The 19,121-nt window shown below is 36.3% G+C and overlaps 1 protein-coding gene across 6 annotated transcripts in view; it reads right to left on the bottom strand.

Moving 5' to 3' along the window:
- Positions 1-499: 499 nt before the first annotated feature.
- The window catches only part of MIER1 (MIER1 transcriptional regulator), a 42,968-nt gene continuing 24,346 nt past the window's right edge, over positions 500-19,121 (bottom strand). For all 6 annotated transcript variants that reach the window (XM_064516336.1, XM_064516339.1, XM_064516337.1 and 3 more), the window contains 10 exons: positions 18,241-18,408; positions 15,146-15,278; positions 12,832-12,896; positions 12,445-12,517; positions 9,340-9,491; positions 8,682-8,763; positions 7,219-7,313; positions 6,594-6,721; positions 4,793-4,932; positions 500-3,895 (listed from right to left, as the gene is read on the bottom strand). In XM_064516336.1, coding sequence (XP_064372406.1) covers positions 3,570-3,895; positions 4,793-4,932; positions 6,594-6,721; positions 7,219-7,313; positions 8,682-8,763; positions 9,340-9,491; positions 12,445-12,517; positions 12,832-12,896; positions 15,146-15,278; positions 18,241-18,408 — 1,362 coding nt within the window. In that variant the 3' untranslated portion in view covers positions 500-3,569. The remainder of the gene's footprint in view (positions 3,896-4,792; positions 4,933-6,593; positions 6,722-7,218; positions 7,314-8,681; positions 8,764-9,339; positions 9,492-12,444; positions 12,518-12,831; positions 12,897-15,145; positions 15,279-18,240; positions 18,409-19,121) is intronic.

The following is a 19,121-nucleotide window of genomic DNA, read 5'->3' as shown; positions in this document are numbered from 1 at the left end:
TGTCACCTGATCCGGTGCAGCAGGAGGAGGATGGCGATGGAGCTCTGACAGGTTTTCAGCTTTCATTATTCTTTGCAGAAGGGGAGAGGGAAATCTCTTAGTGAAGAACCAGTGCTGACCTAAAATCAGTCTGTCTCCTTTTTCCTAGCTAGCCTGAATCATTAGTTTGTTAGATGTGCATGGAGGAGAAGAAACACCCCCCAGCACCCCAAGAGGTACTTGGTCCTTTCTTAGAGGTACCTTTCTTAAAACTGCGTGCAATCCAGCTGCAGCGCAGGAGGCAGAATGAAGGAAACAGTTCAAAGAACTGTCAGACCAAGTTTAATCATGAAAGCATGAAAGGTCTTTTCTTTTGTAAGTTCATTAAAGCAGTACCAGAGTTACTACCAAAGTGCCACAACAGGATAGGGTCTTCACATCATGTATAAGCAGAAATACTCTACCCAGTCTTTTAATCAAAAAAAAAAAAAAAAACTCAGAAATTTTTTTATGCAGACAATATGTTTAAAAAAATATTTTAATAAGCTTTTTCAGAACTGCAGACAGGGAATGGGGGGTAAGAGAAGGGAATTACTAACAGTGCAAAATTACTATGCGTGGAAAAAACTGTATAAAAACTAATTTGTAAATTTTTTAATACCACTTTAAATCCTTTATAAAGCCCAACAACGATTTTTCTTTTGAACTGTGTTTTCAATTCAGGCTGCACTCAAAAGCACTCCATGAAAACAGGACACCTGATCCAGCTGGACACATCATGATAGTGCTTGAAAAATATACGTTACATGCAAGCCGCTGTCCTTTCAATGCAGTTTGGAAGCAAGTTCAAACATTCCTGGGCTCCAAACTGTACCGAACGCTTTTAAAACAAAATCAAAGTTAATATATTTCTAGATTTTTTAAATAGTTCTAGTAGTGCAATGACTTATCAAGTTATAGTGGCTGTATTTTGAAGAACATGAACCAAATATTGTATAAAACATCCTGCATAAACAAAACGTAAATTATAATTAAATATTCTTAAAGTCTAGCTGAGCATTACATATTGGTTGATTATGGAATGTCAGGTCTCTTCTAGGTATCACAAAAAAAAAGGTAAGATTAAAAGAACAAAGCGACATTCCTGAAAATATACACAGTGCTGTATTTTACACACAAGCCTGAGACAGTTTACTTATAAATGTTCCTATAATTGTTTTGGAAGTATTTCCAACTTGCAAACAAAAATGCATAAAATAAAATTGGAAACAGGACTCTAGCTGCAAAGATTCTCAGAAGCACTGCGCTGCCCTCGTTCCGAAGCGCGCTCCAGACTGTCTTGGATATAAGGCTGTGATACTTTAGATATTAAAAACCAGATTTAAATTTTAACAGTGACTTCTTCCTAAGGCAATCACTCAACAAGATTAATGCAGGCCATAGATTACCAAGTCTTACTTCTGTGCCTCTCCACATTAATTGCTGTCCAGTTCTCAGTAGATGTTCACTTGCGCATGTCAGCTGAACCAGTTAAAACAGATCATTCAAACCATTTCTGTGAACAGTAGGTTAATACACTCCAATAACTAAGTATGTTGATGGAGCTATACCAGATCTGGAGAATTTGGCTCATTAATGACCGTAAAGTCCAAGTACATGTAGTTAGAAAAACAAAACAAAAGAAAAAAAACCCCTTAGCATTTTTTTTGTCAAGTTGATACATTAGTTTCAAACCATATGACCATACATTTAAAACCAGAATCCTGAAGACTAACATAAACTTTAAGATCATTTAAGTAAAAATAACCAATTAAAAATTAACAGCACACTTGTAAGCCACAGAAGGAGGAGATAAGTTTATAAATTATACAGATAGAACATTTTTTCCCTATTTTTAATATAGTAGCGTATGTAGCTGTGGCTTATAGAACAAACAAGTTAAAAAAAAAATAGCGGAATTAAATTCTTTCTTCTTTCTACTTCATGGATGTAACCTCTACTTCAAAAGCTTTCAAATCAGGGTAGTGGGAAGGTGAGCAAAAATCCATCTCGCCCCCATTCATAAGGAGTTTTAGTTTCTAGGACTTTTATCTTAAGATAGTTACCCATAACTACTCCCACCTCTTGCATACATGCATGTATATATACTGAATGTGTATATACACACGCACGTAAGTGTGCAGGTGTGTGTGTGTGTGTGTGTCTGTCTGTCTATATATATTGCATGCTGTACCAAATATTTATATACGATATTTCTGCTCCCACTGAAATAACCATTCAGGCAAGGTCCATTAGTTTCCAGAAATTCAAGCTCAGGCACCAGGTAACCAGCTGCACATCCACTTCTAACCTGTTCAGCCAGAATCACGCCACCCATTTCCTAGCCTTTCTGTGCTCAATGAAATGCAGAGGATGTACTGATGATAAATCAATGAATAATCTAATACCTGATCTTGGTGAACAAGGTTTAGTAAATTTAAACGTTTGGCTGACATGAAATTTATCTGAGCTCAAAAATAAAATGAGAAAATGTATAATGAAAGCAAGAAAATTTCTTCAATGCAAAGCATCATGCTTAACAAATTCTAAGCATCACTATTTGCCATAAAACAGAAATATGAAGTCAGATTTTCAAAATATTATAACTTCTAACCAGTCTTGATGTTAATGGTTTACTGTTCTCTGAGGAGAAAACAGCATGGTGGTGAATAATAAGCATTTTTTTTTAAATTGGATTGGTTTGGTTTGGGTTTTTTTAGAAAAGACTTTAGCAAAATAAAATGAAGCTGACATTAGACTCAGGATATCAATTCTCTCATAAAAGTTTACCAACTGTACAAGTTAAGAAAATTATACAAGCTTTTGTTTTAAGAAAGGACAGTTCAATCAAGACATAAGTACTGTAAAAATCTTTCAAAGGCTACAAAGAAATCTGGAAAAATACAGAATGTATTTCTTTAGCCCAGATAAGAATATGGAAAGACATCATTGATGTCAACAATTTTACATATACAAACCTGACCTGGTTTATTTATTTACGTTTTAAAACTTCTATATATAAAAATAGTTGTGCTCATAACTTTCAGGATTCATAAGGGTTCCTTAACAATGGGATATCACTTTTCCACTTAAAATGAATAAAGGTCTTTATGCCTACTCTGATGCGTATTTTGGAATTCTATATTTCATTTTAACTTCCTGCAACAAATCGAAATTTGAACCAGCTCACTGATTCAAATAGGATGCTTTGTTCAGCTGTACAATGCTTAAATAGTGCATATAAACAGAAATTTCTTTAACGTATTAGGCTGGGAGTTTTTTCGCACAAACTCACTGATTCGTTTCTCAAATATTTTTAAGAGCCTTAATGTTCTCAGAACTACAGTTGACGGCTCTGAGAAACAGAATATTCTCCTACTGCTTTTCAGCACTGAAAAACAAATAATCAGATTTTAAGAGCCAACTAAAAGGTATCAGAAAATTCTCAACAGATTTGTTTTATGGAACTGGATTTTGTAAGGTAACCCATCAACCCTGAAAATTTTAGACACCCAAAATTTACTCCACGGAATAAAATCAGCTCCTATTATTCAGTCATCCAAAGTTTCTAGTTCTTCAAGCTTCCCATGTGAGTTTGCTTCCTGGAAGAACTCTGAAGAACCAGGACTCTCTTTTCCATTGCTGTTAATTCTTCTTCTTTTTAGAGGTCTTTCATTTTTTTCTTCAAAATCATTTTCATTTCTTGAAGTCGAATGAGCAATTTTAGGGTCAACAGAAAGGTTTTCTGCTTCATACCCATTTGTATCCTGATCCGTGTGAGGTGTTTTCTTACCACTGGTAGGTCCATTTACATGCAGTCCTTCAATTTTTGCTTCATCTTTATTTGGTATCTCACCTGGCCCATTAGTGGACACCCCTGCATTACAGAAACACACAGTAAGAACAAAACCATAAGCAATAACAGAACCATAAGCAATTTGTAGTACATCAATGAAACAGGAGTTTAACTAGTCCCACTGAACTAAAAAGGCAATACTGGTCTTAGTATCCCCACTGAGGGATGAATGAGTGATTTATTTTCATACAGATGTACATATCACAGTAGCGTCTATGGAAACCCTTACAAGCAACAGCAGCCCTGAAAATGTCATAGACTCCAACAACACTACAAGCTGCAGATGGACTGTCCTCGTCTGGGCAGTACGTCACTCCAATTCCTTTAGTTACCACTCTGTTTTCACATTCTGGTTCAGCCCCCCAAGCTCTTCCCTCCTCTTGCCAGTGCTTTTACTTCAGCTCCTCCAGATTGGCTGCCCCCTGCTTCTGAGGTACTCTTCCTTCTGCACTGATCAGGCCCTGGCTTTTCTCCTCTCATTCCTAACTACCCTTCAGCGTCTCAAGAATAGCTAACTGTCTGTCTGAGACAAGCACCAGAGAAGCACTGGTGTGCCACATGGAAACACGGTTCTCATCCTATGAAAACTTCAGACAGTTGTTTTAAACATCCTGCATCGAACTCCTCACAAAGTTGGCATTTCACACCTGTGTTAGCATGGGACAGACCCAGATTAATTACATTTTACAAGGAAGATTTTAGTGGAGATTTATCTCCAATACATGGCCATTGGCTAAGTGCAAACATGTTTTTTTTAAAACTTTTTTAACTTAAAGCTGCTATCCCCCTGGAAAATATTTAAAACTAAAATGGAATTGTTTTTAGACAGCGAAGGCTGAACTTCTCTTTTAGCTTGTCATCTGCAAAGCTGCTGCAATGATTTGGCAACTCTTTAGGAGTGAGCGGGCATCTACTTACCATTCTGATTACTGTTGCTGGTTGTGCTGTCCTCCCTCTCAGACTGGCTGGTGCTGCTGTTGGAGGTGGTAGGAGGAGGGGATGGAGCTCTGCTGGAAGCAGCGCTTTCACTTTCGTCTAAGAGACGATCCATATAATCTCTAAACAACAGAAATGCCACATTCACTATTGCCTTTGCTGTTTAAAGGATTGGTTTAATTTGTACAAAATATTTACTGATATATTTCATGCATGCCCAGATCACATTTTGGTGTCTCTATGAAACACGCAGACTTATCTTGCAAAGTTAAAAATTTTAGTATGTTATGTTAACTGGTCCATGTATGGTTTGTCTACAGCAACTACGTATTTGTTGACCAACCACTGCAGCCAGCTTAAATAAATTCAGCCTGTGCTTATGTTAAGTCCCAAAAGACTGTGCACAAGCAGAAACTTCATCATGCATTGATGTTCTTTGTGGAGAGTGTTTTCAGGATGATGTTCTAAGGGAGGCTCATATTAAGCTCTTGCAATTCTTTGAAGCAGTGATAACACACTATTCAAGTAGATAAGGTTTGTGCATGTAACAACCTTGACAAGAGGGAAGTTAAGAAAGAGAGAAAAACTTCATAGTTCAACGTAAGACATTTTTATGTCTGAATTCTATTACAGTCCTACCTTTTAGGTCACTGACGTATAGTAAATCCCTTACGAAGATTTAAACAAACAAAGCTGGTTGGTAAAGCCCTTCTACGTACAGTATTATTTTGGATTAACACCAGAAACAGTATATCCTCACACACACAATTATTCTGGAGCTGATGTTGCCCTCTAAATTCCCAAGTCTATCTGCAATAGCTTTCAAGAATAGACAAGTACAATCATTAATGGCATTTCCATTAATGAATACCATATGCAAACAACTGCAAAACAATCAGAGAATATTTTAAGTCATTAACCCAAAACCTCTACTAATTTGGGTAAAATGGGGGAAAATAAAACAGATGGGAGAAGTGGGGGGGAGGGAGATAGTCCCTGACAACTGTTAAGAAAATCCATAAGCTCTAGATGCCTCTCTGTAACAATCTCCGTATCAGAGAAGCCACCGATGGCAACCCTTAACATCATCCTGCGATTTCACTTCGGTGGTCAAGACATGGTTCTAAAATATTTAAAAAAACAATAATTAAAAAAAAAAGGAACAGAGAAGAAAAAATAATGATAAAAGGACTGGGAGAAAGTCAGCTGAAGGAGGGAGATTCTAGAATCATAGCACTTGAATGGAGGGCAGAAGAATGGGCTCACTTGGTCAGATTTGAGGAAGGAGAATACATGATGTTATGCCCAGACATGTCCCTTTTTATCTAGCAGAGAAGCGAATAGGTAAAGGAGCTATGTAAGCACAAAAAAGCCCTAGTTCAGGGTACTATATTGGCAGGAGTGCTTGCCAAACAATATGCCTTAAGTATATACTATGGCAGGTAAGAAAAATCCCACCTGAAATTTGTGACCTTTGCATAAACACATTAAGTATTTAAAACAATCCATGTATTTGCAAAACATCATGTTTGGGAAACATTTAAACAGAAAACAAGCTAAATTAAATAGCTGTTCAATGCAAATTGTTAGTCTAATTCCACACAAATGCATTTTAGAAATTACATTATGTGCAATGGCCTGCTTTTCTTCTACCTTGGCTGTTGTCCTGCTGCAAATTGGGTCTAAGGACTCGCTAGGTTGTTGTTCCTTTTGTATGAGAGCAGTATGAAATAAAGATTTAGATCCAACATGTAAAAGCACATGAAAAGAAAGTACATCTTACGTTACACCAGGATGAAGATTGTACTTCTTCTTTCCAAATCGGGTCTGCTGCGCAAAGAAGTCATACCTCTCTGATTTCTTCCACATGTAATAAAATGCAACACACTCACCAACTGATCTTGTTCGTACCTAGGAAATGCATGCCACATAAACTTCGATGAATTCAAATACATTTTTGGCAAAAAGCCACATTTAAATCAAAAGCTGTGAAATTCAAAATCAATGCTTCTTTATACAACAGAGGGAATATTAGAAACTAGAGACAGAGTTTTCAGAGGCCCAGAAATTAAAAAACGAAGTTTTATTTTCAAGAATACTGCAGATATCTTGAGGTGCTGTAAACACACGCTTCAAGAGGGATGTTCAAGTCCGTTACAACAATCTAAGACCAGGGATGCAGATCTTCCCACATGTCTGTGCACAGCAAGATTTTTGCACTTTTCTGAACCTAGCCTTCTCAGTCACAGAGGATTCTGCACTTTGACAAACCGACTTGGGTATATATTTAGGATAAATTAAAAGGAGTAAACATAGTGATCTGTGGATTAAATCGTACATATGAATTTATTTGCAATGACATTTCTTAGGGGGAAAAAAAAAGTAAATTTAAGAAATTCAGTGTTTACCTTGTTTGCCTGAATCACATGAAAATCCTTGCCATAGACTTTCAGCCCTTGTTCAAAGTTCCTACATTCTTCTTCTGTCCAAACAGATAATTCTTCTAAAGCAAGGAAAGGCAATAAAGAATACAATCAAGATAAAAATATACAAACAATAAATGAAAACTTAAGTGACACAAAACACATGATATTTAAGCTTCTTACGCCATCTGCTGACTAAATGAGAACCACCTCCAGAAATTTCACTTACTAGCACAAAAAAGAAAATTCTCCCCTCGAGTGAGTAGGTGGGAGCTTTGGCTGGCCTATGTACCTTGTGGGTAGGGGCTGTTGTAAACAGTCGGTAACAGCAGCCCTGCCCCATGGAAAAAGACTAGGCAAAAGGAAGAGGGAAGAAGGGCCGAGAAACCTGGTCTCACCTGAGATGAACCATTCTGCCTCCAGAACCATAGGAAGTAGGTATCCTTCAACCCAGGACAGAGCACGAAGGAATTCATGCTATGGACTCACACTGCTTGCTGGTGTTTGGAAGAAGCAGTGAAAAGGGAGGGGAATGAGATCTTCCCCATATTGCTGATAAGGGCCAACAACAATAGGCTATTAATTTCAGCTTGGCATAACATGACACTTTGCTCTCACACTCTTGGGTGGGAAATCTTGGCTGCATTGAAGCCAAAATAGACTCCTAGTAACTTTCAGCCACAGTTCTAAGAACTTGACATAATTTGGTCTCATTGATTCTTAAGGTCACAAATAAATAAGGATTAAAATAGTGGGAGAACAAACTAATCTTGTTGATTTGATCATTCTTGTCTGAGATTCGCACAGTAAACTCTGAACAAACCACATGTTTAAAAGCAGTGCCAACAGATCAATGTGCAAGGAAAATAACTTGTACCTTTTCTTAGTCTGTCTTGTTCCTTTGAGTACAAAGAAAAGATCAATATAAAAACAGGAAATACAAAAAACTCCAAAAGCATATTCAAAAGCAGGGTTTTTTTTAGTGTTATACTTTTTAAAATAAAAGGTTCAGATGCTCAATCTCCTTCATTTAGAATTGTGAATTATTTCATTTTATACATGTTCACTTCATTAAATTTAATGACTGAAGAGATCTAGAACAATGAACAAAATACCCAAGAAACGTACAATTTAGTTGGTAAGAAGACATTTTAAATTTTAACATGTTAAGTCACAAATATAAACACCAAGCTCTATTTGAAGAAAGTTAATTTACATGGTGTATTTGGGCATGTACCTGTTTACACTACCTCTGCTAATTTAATTCTTTCTCTGAGAATGTTAAGAGATTCACTGAAGGTTGCATTTAAATGGGCACTGATATGTAATGCTTACACGCAATCCTGCTCTAATAGAAGTATCTCAATCTGCCTGACTGCAAAGCCCAATACCTGTGTGACAAAAAAAAATGGGAGTTCAACAGTATAAATTTAACAGTGTATCCTCACCTCTGGCTGCTTTTACATTAAATCTCAATCTTCGTAATGATTCTTCAGTATCAAAATTGCACTTAACCAATTCATACAATGCCTGCAAAAATAAGAGACATACCTTTAACATTCTAAATACCACTCCATTTACATTATGCCACAGAAGCATAATTAGTAATCTCTTTTTGATTAGTTTTTAGTGATTTAAAAATAAACTCATTGAATGAATGTATTACAATTTAAGATAGGGCAAAGATGTATCTCCTCTGTTTCCATTTCCAAATCTCTAATTACATAACCACATATATACATGAGTAAAGTAATACAATATTTTCATCCACTGCATGCATTTGTAAAATGTGTGGAGAGTTGAAAAAAAAGTAGGCATTCATAAAACTTTAAAAAGAAAAAAAAAAGTAACAGAACAGAACTCACTTATGCACAACTATTTAAATATAAAATAATGCACTATTGCATAAAGCAACGTTAAGGCTAAGTTAACAGTTAGATTCTTCAGGTTTTGTATTTGTTGACAGGAAAAAAACATCACAATTCTATTTCCATAAGGAAGAATAAAGCTGTTTCAAACCTAATTTTAAGACCTGGGAGTGAAACAGAAAAAAGATACAGCTCATTCTGTAAGACTGTACTACAAATCCTAGTTATTCTTATATACCTGTTCATTGTCTTTAATATGTGATCCTTCAGGAATTGCATCTAGGCCTTTCTCATCACCCGTACGCCTCGATGCTTCATTTAGGAACTCAATCACCTTATCTTCTGGTAAGAAGTCAGGATTCCACAGCAGCTGGTCATCATTTTCATACACTGAATTAACCAAAGGCAAAAAAAAAAAGGGAAAGCTAAAACAACAATAGAAAAGTTTATTCTCTCTCTCAAACCCTGGAAGACCATTAGAGCATAAACGTTAATTTAGAACACACGTAAGGATGGGCCAAAAATATTCTCCCACATGCAATGATCCAAACAACTAGGATGCTCTGCCTTGTATTATCATGACATGGCTGGCATAATCAGTGCTCTAGATTTGAGGGCTCATTTACGAAGCTTCAGAAACTCCACCTTCTCTGTCCTGCTCCTGAAACCACTAAAATCATGAGGTAAGCACAGAAGATACAGGAGCATTCCATGCAGATGGAAAGCTCAGAATGGCTGCTACGTGCATCTTAACTTGAAAAACACAAATTTTTAACAAGGAAGTGGACCACAGTTGTGTTTTCTTTCTTTTTTTTTTTTTTTTTAAAAAAAGCAAAGCTGTTACAGAAAACGATTAAGTGTTTTGCAAAGAAAGACGGGTTCATTTCACAAAGCATATATTCTTTGAAAATAGCTTCTAACAATTTTCTGCACCTTGAAAGGCTAGTCTTAATCTGATATTTAGTTTCTCATTTAATACAAAGATTCTAGGTATACTGAGATATGAACTCCAGTAGAAGCAACACTTTTCAGGAGGTAACAGATAATTGATTCTAAGCCATTCTTAATGATGCAAGCAAAGCACACTGTAATGTTTATGAATGACAGTGGCTAATAAATCTTGAAGTGGCTTCAGCATCTTCAGTTTTCAGAGATCTTTTGATTTTCAAGTGCACTCTGAAAAGCAATGCAGTTATTCTTAAGAGTTCTAGCATTTTTGCACCTTTGCTTGTGGAAGTGGATCCAACAGGAGCAGCCTTCTTAGAGAACGACAAAGAATATGGGAAATGAAAATGCTACATACACAGTCTGAGGCATTTATTTTTCTATTCTAAGTTTCACTAATTCCAGATGGAATCCTGTCAAAGATTTCATCCAAAACACAGCAAAATGGAAAGGAAGTGGCAGAGCATGTAAAATCCTATTGGGATATAAAACTAGACAGGCCCTAAAATGACTAGTGAAAATTTAACTTTCCTCCTCACCACTTTTTGCCCGAGATGTAGGTATTCTATTTTACAAAGAGCTGCATGCAAGACTACAAAAAACTCTTTTATGTAGGTTACTGCAATGCATAAAACAGCTATATCTTTTTTTATTGTTGGAGGCCAGACGCCATTTAGAGCAAAGCAAATAACAGTAAAAGCAAGTGACTGATCACTAAAGTACAATTGACTGAATCTCTGAATTTACTGAATGCATAGTTCAAGCTCTATTTTTAGATGGTAGCAGAAAAGCATATAAAGAACAACTTCTTCACAGCTAAAAAGCAGATATTTTATAATTTGCTCTTTTTGTATTTTTTTTCCAGAACAGATACAGTCTTACTGGTGGGTTTTACAGCCAAATTATTAATCATTGATATGACTGCACTATAAGATTTTGTTTTAAAATGTAACTGATCTTTACAGAAATCTGATTTCTATTTTCATTTTCTAGTCTTGAGCTCTACTCAGTCAAAAAACAAACCAAATCAAAGATAGAGTTCTAGCATGGAGAAAGCTTCTGAAGGACCAAGCAACTTTTTTCTTTCTCCATGAACTTTTCTGGCTAAATACAGAAATAAAAATAAAATCAACATTCAGATGAAACATCTGAATTCTAAATGTTACTTGCAGTAGTGAAAGTGAGCACAAATCCCTTCAGTCTCTGGAAATAATGTTAAAATGCGTCTCTTAGAATCCGCAAGGAAGAACAGAAGGGAATTTTGGCATGTAGAGCAGACGCAAAGGAACCCCTAACTGTTAATGTGAACGGTGAACTAAAAGTTAGCTTTGTATAAAAGGCTTTGCATTCTGCACTCAACAAACACTTTCAAATTATTTAATACAAAGTTTAAATGTCATTTAAGTGAATGAGCTACGTAACTAAGTTTTCCTGGGAACTCCAGGTTCGTTTTTAATGGATACTCTGGACTTCTTGCATAGATTTAAGTTACCTTCTCTTCAACCTCTCTGTCTACGAAGTCCAAAGTTTACTCTAGCTGACAGAATCTGTCAGCTTCAGTGTCGGCCTGCTTTAAGTCAAAAGCAGGATCCACTCTTTCTAGATAGTTTCTAGCCAGAACAAGCTACAGCGTAGCTGCAACAACCTGGAGCTTAATGCAAGACAACTGCCACTATTTCAGTATTTACTCAAATTCCAGGAAGCAACAGAGTTTTGTGCTGGCTAGTTTAAAACTAGCTTATATAAAACCACAAAAGCTGCAGTCTCAAACTGACTGCAGTGTAAAAAAATTCTGAGTAAGGGGTTGAATTAGCAGGGAAATTTGCTTCTCTTGCACACAGACCTGGGTATGAACCATGTCTGCCTTTCCTGCCTTGGTAATGCTGACAGCATACAGCCAAAGGCTCTGGTTGCAAGGGAAAACAAAAAGTTCCTGGGAAATATCCCAAAAGTAGAATAGTAAGTTATTTAATACTGACTGAAGAGTTGTTAAGTGTGAAAATTAAAGCTGTTTTGGCCATTTTTCTCCTTTCAACATGTTAATTCAATTCCAGTAACATAATTTCTTTATTATTTTGTTTCTCATAAACGAAATATACTGGGTGAAGAGGTTAACATAATCTACATGAAAACCATGTGTAAATTAGTAAATTAGAACACAAGGGCTCAATAAGGGTTCAGTAGTCCAGGAATATAATCCTTCTTTCCCTTTCCAAGCCTCAAGCCCTGATCGTGAAGTATAGGATGAACTATAGTTTGAGATCGTGGTTCTATCTTTCACTTGAAGGAGCTGTTTTATTTTGTAAGACTCATGATATCACTCAAATAGATCTTTAATTTTTCTCCATTAGAAAGTGAAAGCAATCATTTTGATAATGACAATAGTGTTAAGTCTCACCTTTTTCATTCTCTTTGTATTTGCATACACCAGCCGGAATTTCAGCTTGAAACATAGAGCCCACCATGATTTCCTGTTTTGAAATAACAGAAGCAAAAGGTAAAGCAACCACAGCCGTGCTTTTCTTTTGTTAGAGGAGAGTATGACCATATCTTTTTCTTATCCTTTAAGATTTTCATTGTTTGAAATCTAAAGAAACAGTAAACAGAAACTATATGGAAATGTTTTCTGACTATTTGGAGAGGTTTTTAACACTTATTATTATCAAAGCTCTTACTTTTGTGAGAGAAAAGAGAGGAACTGGGTAACCCACAGAGCTGAAAGTTACTGTGTAACAGATGAACTCATTATTCATAGAACTTTTTTTTAGCAGCCCTTAATATTTACCTTTTTCCAGTCTTCTGATGGAATATAATCTTCATCTTCTTCAGATTCCTCTTCTATTTCACTGTCTACAAGAAAACATTTAAACATTTACATGAAACGAGCTATGATAGAGCCCGCGCAGGCCAGTGGCAGCCTCCAGCAGAGCCAGGCCAAGCGACACAGCATGTGAGGTCCCAGCAAGCCCCAGGACACCTGCCACAGCTGCGGAAGGACACAATACAGAAGTGCAAACGGTAGTTTGCCTGACGCTACTAAATGTCTCGGTGCTGACGACTTTAAAAAAAGACCCACCCAACGTTCACCTGTAGAATGGCTTAAGATACAGCACAGGGTAAGACACAAATGAATATTTCATCAGTTTTAATACTTCCTAGTAAAACTCTCTTTCCTTCATCCAGCTTTGAAGTAGATGAGACGATCCACAATCAAATTTATTCATTATTTTCTGAAAGTATTTTTATGTGGATGATCAGACTGAAATCTAAATTATTTGCAATCTGAACATCATTTTCAATGAGCTCCTAACTCAATTACTGCTGCTTTTTCTCCCTTGTCACATAAGGCACACTACAGCACGACATGTGAGAAATCCCCATGTATTGTTTTCTCAGTCTTATGGGGATTTAGTAGGCTTGGATGTACTGCTGAGATGCAGAGCAGTATTTAAAGTAGATTATTTAGGATAAAATGTTAGGATTTTTAGGATATGGAGTAGTTTCCTTTCACAAAGTACTGAAAGCAACAACAGTACCAAGTTTATGTATAGCACATGACAATCTAAAAAGATGTGTACATTAAATTACATTCTGTACACAGTTGAATATTGTAAAAACCACCAAAGCAATGTAATACACTTGCATTACACTGAAGTCTAAAAAATAAAGTTAATTTGTTTGCAAATTTCTTGGTGCAAATCCCTGCACAGCCACATGCTGAGGTTTCTTGGCATTTTTGCGTTAATATAAACTACAGATTGGAAAAATGCATCTCTACAATGTCATGGCTAATAAATATCAAGTAGAAGGTATTATAAGAAACCTTTGCCTTAATTTTCATTTGTTAAAACAGAGAATAGTAGGAATTCAAACATCAGCAACAATCGGTTCTACCCAAGGAAGGTAAAGTATCTGTTGTGCAAATGACTCTGCTGATAGCACAACACTAAAAGGTTCAGATTCTGTTAAGTAAGACTGCCACAGAAATGAGTGTTGTCTAATGGGACAGCTACATAACTAGATCAACAGTTTCTGCAAAACAGTTTGGCTGCAAAACCAATTTTTAAACAAAACAAGAGAGGAAAGGAATCAGTCCACAATGCTGGCAACAGCAGCGAATGCGGAATTTTCCAAGTAAGTCTTCTTCACGACTATCTCCACCTTCATTAGTTCAGGTTTAACAATCTATTGGCCTTTTTCAGATTTTAATGCTTTTGTTTTTTCTATGAATGATCTTGAAGAAAAAATGAGTTTTTATTTCTAGTAAATTATGTTTATTTTCTCATTCACTAGGACTCTCAACTTCTTTCAGCGAGGACACAAGCTGATGTCACCTGGCTTTGTCATGATAATCACATGCTGTGCAGCTATTACAGCAACTATCTAGTTGGAACAGTGCATTTCCTACCAGCAAGTATTTTTACCTGCGTCCTTGGTAGGAATTGGCAGCTGAAACTAGGATGGCAAGGTAATACCACAGTCAGCAGCCAGGTGTTGCCGGACCCCTACTGAATACTGAATGTTCCAAAGACACTAAAGAAGTGCTGCAATTGCACAGTACAGCAACGTTTGAGTTAAATACTCTTCTGTGGAGTCTGTATTAAAAAAGATCATGCTCCTCATTGTGCAAATTAGTCTCAGAAGTCATTTACAGCTCTTGGGCTCCACGTGCAGGGAAATTTTGCAAAAGGGCACATCCATATGGATCAGCCTGCTGGATCATATAATGAACTGTTATAACACTAAGAGTAATTTAATGATAGGACTTACACTGTCTGAGATTGTGCTTTTTCAAAACTGTAGAAATTTAAAATATTAAACAAACTTCATCCTTTGTTTTAAGAAGAGATAATACCTAGCGCCCTTACACAGAGTCCCTGATCTGGTGAGAAAATTAGCAGTCCGCTAAAAATAGGATTTTTTGTTGCCCATTATTTTCAGCGTAATGATAATCAAGAATAGTGATAAGAAAGAAGTAACAAATGCCTGCAGGCATCTAGATGCATATTTCAGAAACAGAGTATGATGTTAATTAGAGCTGTTAATAAGCAAAAGTCATTATATCGAGATGACTGTACTTAGTACTAAACTATACATACTTGTATCAAAATATTTACATCGACGAGGGCGAATTATCTCCCGTGGATCTTGAGAAGCAACAGATGGTGCTGGGTCATCATTAGATGACTGTGTCTCATCTTCTTGACCAGATGAATCCTTTATGGTCTCCTCCTTAAACATACAAAAGCAAACAGCAGACCAGTTATACCTTTTGTGTCACAAATACTATTTTGGCAACATTTTCCCCCCAAACGTCAACCTATCAAAACCAAGTATCCTGTGTCTAACTTCAAGTGACTGTATGGGCTGTGGCTGTCCAGACTAAGCCATAACAAATACTAAAATGCTTTATATTATTTTTTGACCTGGATTTTAAGCATATCAGGTCTAACAGACTAATATATATCAAAACCATGAACCAGAACTAAATACCACAGCTTGTTTTTACATCAGTCAAGCATATCCTTGCAGTTTTCATTCAAAATATATCAATAACAGATTGCTGTATTTATTTGAAGCAAGTAATTTTCTTCATCACAGAAAGGAGGTTTTCTTCCTGCATCTTCTAAAATTTGCTGTCTTATAAAAATAAAAAAATGGGGGAGAATGCAGACTATGCTGGATTTGCTCTGTAAAGTAACTGCTTGTCCAGAAAAACCTCAAATATATAAGATTTTTCTGCTTTAATCTTTTGAGCTGTTTCTGAGGATATGCAATTGGCAGACCTATGAACAGTCAATTGTGTACTGCTGGACATACTTCTCTATTTTGAAAATGTTTACTATGAGAATTTGAGGAATTGGAAAATCTACTCTTGCTCTTGACTGCATTGGAATTACATGTTTTTCTTCTCTGAGATAGTGTTGTTCTTGATGGAAATAGATCAAAATCAATTCTATGCTAAAAAAATAGAAAATTGCAATAAAGTTTTTTGCAACTACTATCCTAGAATTTTACCTTTCTTTAAACCTTTCCTTACAAATTTTCAATAAAGAGGATAGGAATTATCAATTGGCTACACTATTTTCAACCAGCCAACTTCCATGAAATACAGAAGTCAGTAGTGTGGTTTGATCCCACAGAAGCAGCGTATCAACAGACTTGAGTGCGTATATCATTGAATCATTAAAAGATCAAAAGTTAGAAGAAGTTTCTTTATTAGAAAAAAACACAACAATAGGTATTAACAGAATCAAGGAAAATTAAAATGATAAACATTAAAAAAAACGCATTAGTGTTTTCTATTACGCATGCTGCCAATATCTTTTATGCATTTCATGAATATGTTGTGAGCATTCATACTTGCTAGTTCTAACACAGAGGCATTAGGCACAACATGTTTATGAATACCTTTAACAGCAAACCAGAGTATTATCACATGTGCAGCTTAAAGCAGATTAAAAATAGAAAATAGCCCAGTGCAATATCACTAACTAAGCATGTAGAAAGATTTGCACTTGCAGAGAAAGCATGAATGATTTATATTATTATTCCACAGATGTATTTTACTGCCTCTCTGCTAAGATCATGCAGGTCTTTCTAGAGCTCTCATTCTTGTACGCTGAGGCAGAGCTGCAACAGGTTAGCATTGTGTCCAGCCTCCCCTCTCCCTTTGGTTCCAATCCTATCCCAACAGGAGTAGAACAAGTGAACATGTACTTTCGATTCAGCCACAGTTCCAAGTCTGCCACTAGTCTAAAACATTGATTAAGTTTAGTGTGCCAGACTGCGAATTGTTGCTGCTGGCAGGCAGGAACACATTTGCTTCTGCAGTATACTACAAACTGTTAGTCCCCTACAAAGGGACAAAGATGACTCCTCATGCTGCAAACATCTCAGCAGTGAGAGATGCTGAGATTTTATCCATTTAAAAGAAAAGATGAGCAGTATCTTAAAAAAAAAAAAAAAAAAAAAAAAAAGAGCTAGTGACAGATCTGGAGAACTGCTGAGATGGTCATGAGAACATAGAAGATGGAAGTTGTGACAGAAAGTAATTAAGCAGCATGGACACAAGAAGGAAATGAGACTTCAGGAGTACCATTGTGCACAACTAAATTAACCACTTTGTGACTTATTTTTATTTCGCATTCTTCATGTTATGTTAGCTTCCCCCCACCCCAGCTTTCTGAAACTTTCCTAATCTGAAGTAACTACGTATCTTTCTTCTTTCTGAACTATTCAACCTGTGTAAAGAGTAATCATTCACAACATTTATCAAAGGAGCTTGCAAATCATAAGAACTTAATTTTCCAAATCAGTTACCTCATTCCTTTGTGTCTCATTCCAGAGATTCCACAATGGGTAAGAAATCAAACAACAAAATGGATCCTTTTAAAATCCAGGCTAGGTAATACCATTTCTATTAAAGCTTATGTTTTTTTGTTGCTGACAGTACGAAGGTTTCAGTATTATACTGTAATTCAGGAAGCAACCCTGAATACCACTAATAATGGAGAAGTTACACCCGTGCCCATGACAGGGAGCATTATTATGAATATGTGTAACAAAGGCAAGCAGAAAAGATTTTTCTAAAATTGGATTTATTTATTTCAAGAGCACAAAGGACAGAATTTTAAAGATGCCAAGTTCATGGCTGTACATTTTACAAAAATATCTGAAGCATTAGATTTGATTAACAATTTAAATACAACCAGGACAATTACTGCTAGTTTGTAAAAATGTAATTTAAAGTAAGAAAACTTGCAGCAACCTCCAGCACTCACAGAGACTTCTTTTAATTCAATTCCCTACTTCAGTTTCAGTAGATCAGCTTTTTAACCTTGAAACACGTATTCAGACGTATTTATAAAGGTGCTTTTAGGCATTTAAAACTGAAGTTTCGAAGCCAAACAAATATTTCTGAACCACAATTATAATCCCTTTTTTCATGATATTGTATGTATATATATGCTCTAATTTGTTTCAGCAACAGTGCGGAATAATACAGATGAAATTAAGAGTAATTTAGAGAAATACAGATGGATAATTAAGAGTAAACATTAGAGGACAGTACACAAAGCATCTGAAATCAACTATACTGTGAATTATTTCTGCTGTGATGTGGCACCTTGAACAGCTGTCTAGTACAGAATGGCTGAATGGAGGTAAGCTTCAACTCAGTGTAAACACTTACTTTGTTTTCTCCGCTACAGCCACTGTTGTCATCATTATCAACATCATCATCATCTTCTCCCTCCTCCTCTTCCTCTTCATCATCTTCATCATCATCATCATCTTGCAGTGGAATGGTACCATCGTAGCCATAAAGGCTAAGCAGCTCCTGGATTGGCATATCACTTTCCTGAGAAACATCCAAACAAATTTTGAGATTTTAAGAGGAGTATTTCACATCACACATCTGCTCTACAGTTTAGAAGTGTACATTTTAAACATAACCCAGCAAAAATAAACACGTGATCATCAGGCATATTAAGAATGTCCACTCTAAAATGAATGGATGATCAGAATTAAAAGTTTCGGGGGGGCGGTTCTCTAAGACTTTTTTTTTTTTTTTAAATATAGCAAAACTTTTATTTACTCATGCTCTACAAATTATTACTAACTTTGCATACCAGCACATTCTTAAAGGGGCCATAAAGCCCATTAAAAGGGCATCAGAAGGCTGTTCGTCCCAACCCCTCCCCTGGTATTTGCCTACTACTACTTGATCAAAACACAAGCACTGTGATGTGACAGGTTACATCTGGTTATACACATAAGGGAGATGTTTGTTTTACAGTCACACAATGAATTCATGCCTATAAAATGACAAGGCACACATTTATCATGTGACCAAAGCATAGGTGTTATCCATCTCAGTGACAGATGAAAAAATTTGCAGGTGGCTCCTAGAATGTGACTGGTTATCTAACGAGTCATGTAACACAGATGCTTGCATTTTAATTATGTGCTTTGAAGGCGGTGTCAGTGCCTGGGGAAGGACTGTAGTAGACTGAAGGCTACCAAGATAAACCATCCAGCCTACAACCCATTTCACACTCAGGTCCAAGACAA

This window comes from Dromaius novaehollandiae, chromosome 8 (genome assembly GCF_036370855.1).
Source record: "Dromaius novaehollandiae isolate bDroNov1 chromosome 8, bDroNov1.hap1, whole genome shotgun sequence".
Classification (NCBI taxonomy): Eukaryota; Metazoa; Chordata; class Aves; order Casuariiformes; family Dromaiidae; genus Dromaius; species Dromaius novaehollandiae.
This window is presented reverse-complemented; position numbering and strand designations above follow the sequence as displayed.